This window comes from Lepisma saccharinum, chromosome 18 (assembly GCF_977018435.1).
Source record: "Lepisma saccharinum chromosome 18, izLepSacc3.1, whole genome shotgun sequence".
NCBI lineage: Eukaryota > Metazoa > Arthropoda > Insecta > Zygentoma > Lepismatidae > Lepisma > Lepisma saccharinum.
Window position 1 is genome coordinate 21037993 of NC_139246.1, and position 10329 is coordinate 21048321.

The 10329-nt window shown below is 38.6% G+C and overlaps 1 protein-coding gene across 1 annotated transcript; it reads right to left on the bottom strand.

The window, feature by feature from the left end:
- Positions 1-4135: 4135 nt before the first annotated feature.
- On the bottom strand, positions 4136-4528 carry LOC146002153 (protein GVQW3-like). Its single transcript, XM_083139872.1, has one exon. It carries the CDS (start codon positions 4526-4528, stop codon positions 4136-4138), a length of 393 nt encoding a protein of 130 aa, XP_082995998.1.
- Positions 4529-10329: the final 5801 nt, after the last annotated feature.

Below are 10329 nucleotides of genomic sequence, written 5' to 3' on the forward strand. Positions count from 1 at the left end.
GAATAACTTATCAAAACACACATGAAATGTATGTTTCTCTTTTGGAACACGTATTATGAAATTGTTCCAAACCGAAAACGCGAATTTTGACGAAAATTAATATCGAAAGAAAGTAGCATGGAAGAGTAACATCGGTAATATATTCGTTGGGATAATACATGAAAATATGTAGGCTGCATACTTTTTCGAAACACTCGATCGTGTTGTTTCAGCTGGTCGCAATCAGTCTACGACTTGTAGTAACAACTGTTATCTTTGTTATCAATTTCTTAACTTGACGTATGTTATCTTAATGTAAACACGAGGATCACGCTGGCAAACATGATTCATTTTTTTCTCAATCAAAACCGGCGGATACGTGTTTCCGCCTTCGTACCTTACAGTTCTTCCCTCTGAAGATCCCGGGTTCGAGTCCGGATCTGGGCATGGGTATTGCTTTTAGTCATCACTAGACGTCGGATTTTTAGGTTCCAAAAAGTGTGATTTTAGGTTCCTAAAATAGGTTCTAAAAATCCTAAAATAGGTCCTAAAAATCTTAAGTTAGGCTCGAAAAATCCTGAAGTAGATTCAAAAAACTTAAAATAGTTCAAAATTCCTGAAAAATGCTGATTAGCTATAGTCAACGGCAATGAAAATGGGACACCTATATCCTGAAATACGCACTATCTTGCATAACGTTATGTGTGTTGCCTAACCCTACGGCGATGGCAGAATTACCATTGGAAATTTGTTATTAAAATCCACTCTTCGCCGTATAGTTAGGCAACAATCCTTTTTCATGTTATCCACAGTCAAACTCCGCATTTCGTCTGTGAGGACCATCTTATATGCTGAAAATAAATTTTTAACAAAAACATAGTCAGTGGTGCAAACTTCAATGCTGAAGTGTTAGTTTGAAAGCCGTGAGCCACAAAGCACCGAAGTGACGTGAAAGTGAGCAAGACCACACATATCAGAAGTTTGCACTTTGGACTGTACAGGTTACAGTGGCACCAGACGTTTTGCTTTGTTTAGAGCTTTGAAAAATCACCATGGACTTGTATGAAGGAAAATCGACAGAGAGTACGTTTCAAACACGTTCGTCATTGACGTTTTTCGTGTCCAAACAAGGCAAATGTCTCTGTGTGACATAAAAATCCTGTAAAACCTTTAAAAATATATAAAAACCTAAAAAAAGGCTTGATTTAGGCGCATAAACCTAAAATAGGTTCTAAAAAGCAAAATAGTTTTTTTGGCACTATAAAACTTCATCAGTTGTTGCGTTTTTTAACGAAACGCTCACATAACTTATTATTTCTTACATGTCTAGTCATCACGTATCCTCATAGATACCCTTCTCGAATTTTTGCCAAAGCGCACTGATCTAAATTGAAATGACAGGCAAAATTAACGATTTTAGTACATTTTGATCTGCTGAATGTGGAAAAAATTTAACTGAAAAATAATGGAAATATTGCATCCTATGCCCTACATGGAGACCTTGTATAGATTTGCACAATCATGATAACTGATCATTGCCCGAAATTTTTTATAAGTAGATTCAATGACATGCTAAACATATTTTTCACACTAAGTTGCGAAATTATACAAATTTAGGAATTTAGATGATTTTTTGGTGTTGCTAAAAAATACTAGAAAAACTAAAGCTAAAAAAGTTTAAAATATACAAAACAGTATTTTTGTCCAGTATTATATAGATGCGAAATTTGATCCATTACATCAAAAGTTGTACATAAATTAAGAGTATTTAAAAATAAAACCCTTAAAAAATATATTTGGACCTAAAAGGTATGATGAGACAGGTGAGTGGAGAAGGCTACATAATAATGTGTATTCATGTCCAAATATTATTAGAATAATTTAATCAAGAAATCTTAGATGGGCAGGCCATGTGGCACGAATGGGAGAGGAAGGAAGACTTTACAGGATTCTTGTTGGGAAACCTGATGGTAAGAGACGTGTAGGAAGGTCAAGACGAAGATGGAGGGATAATGTTGAGATGAACCTAAAGTCAATCGGACAGGATGGAAAAGATTGGATTGATCTTGCCCAGGATAGGGACAGACGAAAAGCTTGTGTTGCTTCAGCTATAGCTTTAGTGTTTCTCGCGAATTTCACCATATTTTGAATATCTTCTGTGGAAAATACTACGGAAATCATAAATTTCTGCTATTTCAATTTAATGTATTTGGTAATACTCTGGCAGAATTGATATTTCATTAACACAGTAAACAAAATTAATATACATTGAGACAGGTAATAGCAGGGTGTTGTTAATCGTTCCTCACACATTTTGTTTATCAAATGCTGGGATCTTGGTTACCAATAAAAATAGAAACACTGGAGATTCAGCTGATCAAGTGATGAATTCGTACTTAATAAATTAGGCTCATCACAATAGAATACCATGACATCTTGATATGATCAGTGATGTATTTAAAGATAGCGATTTCACAAGGAGAGCGATTGTCAGTTTGAAAGCTAGTTACGTTACAAAACTTTCTCGCCTCTTAGGCGAAAGTTCTCGCGAGAAAAATATTTCACTAATGAAGTGATGGTTTGGTTTCATAACATCGAAGGATTCATGGTTGTGTGGACATATATTTGAAATCATGGAAGAATGTTTTGCAGGTGGCAGATATTCCCCCTGATTCAATAATGGGCGGACATACCCCAGGTGAAGGATGAAGGCGGATTTTACGAGAGGGGCACGGGGGCACAGGTCCCTCTCAAAAGGAATGCCTAAGTATTATAACAAATACTGATAGCATTATATTACAACAAACAAAAATGCTCGATTCATCCTTTTCCAGACAGCAAAATAATAAAATTATATTCGGGACTACATTTGCTAGACACTTAAGTAAGGCGGCACCGGAAATCGTATCTAGGATCCGTTGGTTACAAGGCCATAACGTTAAATGATAAGACACAAAGCGAGCAGATCAAACATTTCCCATGTTTGGGACAATTTGGCCTCAGGAAAGAAATTGTCAAGCTTATCCTTTTCTGTATCCACCTCAACGCACAAAGCATGGTGCCAAGATGTATTTCATTTTATATTTTAGAAAAAAAATATTTTTATTTGTTTACTTACTTAATCTTGTTTTTCATGGCGAAGTTAAGGCTGTGGAATCTTTATTTCCACTTCACCATGTTTACACAATTTTTGAATATGGATTTAGTGGTCTACATTGAAATATTAAAAAAGAAAACAATATAAAAATTACAAAGGAATAAAAGACACAAAGAAAAAATTACATATAAGAATAGAAATCTAAACAATAGACACAGGGGCACACACACACACTCACATGTTCCTGAGAATAATATGGAATTGAAATGGTGTGTTGAATTATGGATTTCAGCACTTTTCTGCAATTTAACAAAATAAAGTATATATATATATATATATACGAGGGGTGACTGAAAAGTTCTCGGCCTACCCATGAAGGGTTGCCAGGAGCTCAATCGTTCATGGCTATTTTTCAACATAGTCCTCTTTCAGCGCCACACACTTTTGCCACCGGTGCTGCAGGCCCATGATACCTTCCTTGTAGAACGTTTCATCCTGCACTGCAAAAAAGTCCTCCACCGCAGCCATGACGTCATCATCTGATGGAAAATGGATTCCACCGAGGTGTTGCTTGAGTTTAGGGAACAGATGAAAGTCTAAGGGAGCCAAGTCTGGCGAATAGGGAGGGTGTCGAAGCAGTTTGAAGCCGCAGGACTCGATGGCGGACATTGCAATGGTGGACGTGTGCGTGGGTGCATTGTCTTGGTGGAAAAGGACGCGCTTCTTCAACATTCAACGACGTTTCACCTTGATGGCCTCCCTCAAACGCTTCAGCTGAGCAGCATAATACGCACCGTTCACCGATTCACCTTTTTTTAGATACTCAGCCAGGATGACATCCCTCGCATCCAAAAAAAAAACAGAGACTATCACCTTGCCAGCTGATTTCACTGACTTGAACTTTTTGGGGGTGGGGGAGGAGGGGTGTTTCCACTGTTTTGATTGCACCTTGGACGCTGGCTGAAAGTGGTGGACCCATGCTTCGTCCATGGTTACATGGAGAAATGTCTCAGGATCAGCCTGAAGGAGGGTCAAGTTTGCTACAGACAAGAGGTGTCTCTAACGTTTGTTCTCAGCACTCAACATTCTCGGGACCCATCGATATGACATCTTGTGCATGTCCAGCATAACTGTTAGTATGTGTCCAACGCGTTCCTGGGACATCCCCACTTTCTCTGCGATGTAACGTTCTGTCACTCGCCGGTCTGCCATAAAAAGATCCTGTATTGCTGTGATGTTTTCTTCAGTACAGGCCGTTGCCGGTCCTCCACTGCGAGGTGCATCTTGGACAGAGGTGCTCCCCCCCTTGAATTCCGCCACCCACCTTTTCACAGTAGAATACGATGGCGCATCCTCCCCCAATGTTTCCATCATGTCCTTGTGGATGTCCTGTCCACTCATGCCTTTTTTCAGGAGGTATTGGATAACCGCACGAATGCTCACTTTATCCATTTTTCAGAAAATGCTCACAGTCTTCACTTCAAACATCAAAATCTGAAAAACAAAAAAAGATAGTACTATGGAATTTGGTATGGGGCTTTGCAAAGGCATATATTATGATTAGCTAAAGTAACATTCAGCTACGATAAATGCATCATGGGTAGGCCGAGAACTTTTCAGTCACCCCTCGTATAAACACCAGTGGCGTAGCGTTATAGTACGCCCGTACGCCCGGCGTTCCCAGATTTAAAATTTAAAAAAATGCGTAAATGTTGTGAATATAAAGTAAAACTTGACTAATTTCATATATGTTTGACCTTCATGGCATTATAATAGCTATTTTTCGCGATCCGCTTGTAAGGCTCCACTGTCAACACTCGTTCTAGCATCTTTTTTTAATGCCTTTCCTGGCCGGACGCCGAGCAGGTTCGGCGTAAAGAACTCTATATTCCTTGCTGCCTTTCTGGAGGGAAAGCTTCGATCTCTACAGCACGCGCGTAAATGCTCTCTCGTACGCCAGCGTACGGAGTAGCAGAGGTCTACCGTGATTGGTTCATGTGACCCTTCCTGCCTTGTGAAGCAGACGACAGCGGTAGAATTCCTACCTGGTTCTTCGCTTTCATGCAACTCGTACTATGTGATGCTACAATACTCCATATTGACTGACGTAACTTTACCAATCTCAAATATACCGCTTCTTAATGGCCATTGCATTGTATAATTTATCGCACGAACAGCGATGTGCATTAGAAACTAAAAGATCAACACAGTTTTTGTCAAATAAGTTGGTGAAGTCCTCGTGGTAGAAATTCAGCCTGTGGCTGCTCTACCACTTAACCGCAAAACTATTATTATTTTTTTATTGTTATTATTTTTTTCGTTATTATCTAACTGCTTAATATTGTGTCAATGGAAATGTTTAGCATTCATTTGAAAACTCTTAACAACAAATTATCTCTGGACAACATTATCTTAAAATGTTTATCAGCATTCTCAAGATGTAATAAACAGTGGTCTGAATTACTAATCGGCACTGTTACGTCAGTAGAGTGTACGATATTTAGATCATGCACCCACCTCCGTGTTAGAGTGCTTTGAACAGTGCGCCAAGACGACAGAGGTCCCTGGTTCGAATCCCGGCGTGAGCACGGGTGTTCTTTGTCAGTGTCCCTTCATCAATATCATCACTCATATTCATATTCGCAATTAACCAAAAGTGGTAGAAAAGCGAAGTAAAATAAACCAAATCAATCAGTAGTTGGATCGCCCACAACAATGACGTCTACTGTTGTGCAAAGGCGCTTGTGATTCAGGTAGGTTTCTTAATGACTTGCGTCATGCAGAAAGATATAAAAAAGGTATAAAACACCAGAGTTCAAAACATTTGTGGCATAGTGAGGCATCTAATTTTCTAGCTAAAACATGCATGGATGATGTTTTATTGAAAACCCAGCTGACTTCAGGCAAATAAACAATACCTGTGGCGACCCTTCCTTCGGACTTGGCGTTCCCAACCGAAATGTCCATGCTACGCCACTAATAAACACACACATACATATACATACATACATGCATACACACACACTATCACACTATCACACTATATATATATATATCGTGCCATGCCGCTACGTTGTGAAACATTTCTGCTGACGTGCTGAGTGTTGGCTGGTTCATTCCCAAGAAACTTGTGGCTACTTCCGTGGTTATCACAGAGCACTACGACGCCAAGTGACTTGTGTCGCTTGTCATTTCTGTGTGAAATTTCTCTTAGACGTCAAGGGAGAGGTAATAGCTAGATACTATTGTTTTATTCTACACTCTAAATATAAAAATAATAAAAAATATGTGGACTTGAGTTGCCACCACTTTACTTTTGCAACCCCTTTGGTGTAGATGCGGAATTGGTGTTATTTAGCACCATCTTTGTTGTCTTGTTACACCATTGACTTTCAAATAACACCAAGTATAGAGCAACACAAACTTCTAATAATAAACCTTGACTCGACTATTCTCGCACAAAGTTAGTGTAAACAAAACCACGTGACTTCTGAAAAATAGTTCCTTTGATGTGTTATTTTGCCCTTGTCTATATTGGTTGTAGCTGTACAGATAAGGTCCCACAACTTCAATATGCTGGTCTGGCTTTACCTTATGCACTATATTTCTACGCGCAATACTCCAGCATAGCTTCCATTCGAATAACCAATTGGATTTCACAGAAGTCACGTGTTTTTGTTTACACAGCGGACAGAGAATAATAAGTGTTCTGTTACATCAATTAGGGTGTTGCACCATTTTTCGTGGCAACCCATATGCATATGATTTTAGAGAGTAGCTTTTAGACGTCTCTGGGGTGGTAGCTTCATTCTAAACATCAAAGCGGGGAGCGGAATGGTCGCTAATTACTCTGCGTTAATTGACGACTTGTCATTACTTTTGGAAGTCTCTGGGGAGACCGCTTCTACATCAGAAACTGAACCCAAAGACATATTTAGAGGGGTCGAGGGGGCCTGAACGTTCCCAAAGACTAACCAAGTCCAGAATGATAAGTAAAATAGTTCTTGCTGTTGTACAATACGAAGTTGATTTATTTCTGAACTTACACAGAGGTAAGAATTACATTGTGAATATAGACTTTTGCTTTAACAATGCCAGTGAAATTTATTCGTACCCCTACAGGAACTTTACTTTTCAGCTTTTTGTTATTCAATACAAATCCATTAAAAACTTTTGACATTTATTTCTTTAGTAAGACAGCTGTTTTTATGCAAACGTTAGTGATCTTAACTACACATAAGCCGTATTATGAATACACGCTTCTTTTTATCTGTTCATGCAATAATAATATTTATTTAACTGATAAGCACGATTTGACAACCAGATTCATCACAATGTCAAAATAGGTGATACAAAAGTAGAAAATTGAGTATATAATTATAAAATAGTACAATGGATCCTACAATATAATACATCATCACAAGTTCATATTGTAGCTCTCCACAAGTTCAGCTATTAAACATCTGGCCTTTTATGTTAGAATTGAGACATTCCTCTGGGAATTTTATAAGATATATTATTCATAAAGTATTCACTATCTATTTGGAAAGATAAAATCTTCTGTACAAAATTGTTCCTTTTCATTTTTCTTCTTTCTTCCAAGGTAGACATATTCAACTGTGTTAATCATTCAGAATAATAATAATAATAATAATAATAATACTATTATTACATGCATAGGTGTATATATAGCTCAGTTAAGGGGGGGTTCAACTTTTGGTTCAATTAGGGTTCCTATATTTCATAAGTGAAAATCCGGGACACTATTGACCGGTAGCTTGTTAGGGAGTGGACCCGATAAAGTTGTATAATGTATGTACAACATAATTGTCATTTACATCACACATTGTGTGGGAACTTTACTTGAAAACTGCGGACTGAACAGATAGGCATCCAAGCACTGACTCTTTATAAGTTAGTAAGCAGGTTACTATACAATGGAAAAGAATCGTAACTGAAATTCAGCACTGCTAGCAGACGGCGGCGTCATCGTGAAGTCAAAGATGTTTGCAGTACAGTCTGTATCTCGTTAACTCTTGTATTATGGAGAGGGAGTGGTTCAATGTAGAGTTAGATTATTTTGTAAAATAAGCATTTTAAAATTACGTCCACGCATTTAAATATAAAAACGTTCAGGAAAGTATAGTCTTAATCATTTCTTCTCTCCCAACCGATTCCAGGACATTTGGGCATCCCGAAGAAACTATTCGGAACACCGGGACAAATTATACCATTCCGGGATTGTTCCTGAAAATCCGGAACGTATAGCGTCCCTAGGTATAATCTGGCTATCAAAATCCACTCTGCCACCACATGAAAGGTCACACATTTATTAAATTAAGTCTATCTACGAGCTTCTAACTTTTCTACATAAAATGAGCAGAAAATGCTTTTGAAAAAGCTAATCCCAGCTTCTCTTTAAAAAATGAATTACAATGTTAGAATTAGTCTTTTCCTCCTTGCTACAAAATTGAAAATAACATCACCGGTGTTATTTTAATATTCGTACTATGTACACTTAACATTGCAGGGTCCACTAGTCGAGGATCTCCCGTTGAATTGCGAGGACACTATTTCAACCTCCTTAATGTTACACACATTCTTTCGGGTGTTGAAGATGAAACTGGCAGTGTAGCCAAGATCACCAACAATTTGTGCATATTTGAGTACGAAAGCTGAACATGTCTTTCAATTACTGTTTACTACATTTTTCATTCAGATTTGAAAATGTAAAAAATATCAACCAGGCCATCCAACATTTTGACACAATGAGGAACAGGCATTTCATATTGGAATAAGTTGTTGCAATTTTTCAATGTGTTGACTGTGTTCACAGAAACTTGAGTTTATTTTCTACTACAAAATGCTGTAAAAATGGACAACAGTAAAGTTTCTACTATTAGTGTACACGATTTCACAAGTCACCCTACTGAGTATTGATACTTTTCTGTCCATATTGTGTCAAACAACTTGAGAACATTACAGAACTTCCCTAGCTATCTTGCACTGCATTTTTTACAACCAAATTACTTTAAGAAGATTGATTGATTTATTTGCATTATTTTACTTCGCTTTTTGTGCCACTTTTGGCTAATTTCTGAAGATCGGGATGAGTGATGACATGATGAAATTGATGAATGGACACCTACAAACGCCCATGCCCATTCCGGGTTTCGAACCCGGGACCCAGGATGTGCTAACCACGGCGGATGCTCCTTTGAGAAGACTCGGGGGGGGGGGACTGCAACTGATTTGACAGTCTCAATATCGCAGAAATTCTACAGAAATAGGCAATAGCCAGGGTTAAAATATGTGCTGAACAATGTACAAAAATTGCTTTTGGACACATTTCTTAATTCTACCATCCATTACATCAGCACCATCATATTCTTCACCAACTATTTTTTTTCTTTCTAAATCCACATCCACTCAACCTAGTGTGACAGTCAGATTTACCGTCATTATTATTATTATCATTATTATTCATGTATGTAGCGGTAAAAAGACGTGTTGATTCAAAGTGTTGAGTGTTTTAATTTGTAAGATTACATATTTGATTTTTGCCAAGCCGACGGGAGGAACGAGACGTTCGCGTGTGTTAAGAGCGAGCACCTGAAGGGTCACGCTATGCGTCTAAAGCTTAGGAAATTCGACCGTAATGACAAACATTTAAATATCTCGGTTTCCAACGGTCAGATTCATGTGAAACTTATACCAGCGCAGCGGCATGTGTGCAAGGACGGATATGTGGAGTTTCGTCACGATCAAGCGACAATTACGGACGCCAGATCAAATCGGTTCTAATTGATCAGTTTGTGGACAGCGATTGCAATTGAGCTATGGGCGACAGCCAGGCGGAAGCTTAATCCACACAAGTAAACTTCGGACACGGTCCGTCCTAGTTTGGAGACAATAGAGCGTGGTGGAATAACCTCTTCGGAAGCGTCACTCCAACGTGCGCCTAGCGTCCTTTTTCAAAATCCAAATAAAACGAAGGACATGGTTTTTCGTTACACAGTCTTACCGCGATCCTTGTAGCGAGGGCAGCTCCGTGCTACCTCTCCATATACAGTTTTGCAGCGATTCTTGGAACGAGAGCACCTTCGTGCTACCTTTCGTGTACAGTGGACTTTGTTGTGTTGTGCGAACACCAGTGTGTGTGATAGGCAGTAAGTCTACACGAGTGCGCCTACCTCAACCGCTGGGGGAAGTTGAAGCGAAACCGTGTTTCCGTGATTACCTTACGCCATTTA

Excerpts from the sequence above, each read along its gene's own strand:
- LOC146002153 (XM_083139872.1), bottom strand. The coding sequence starts at position 4,528 with ATGGATAAAGTGAGCATTCGTGCGGTTATCCAATACCTCCTGAAAAAA.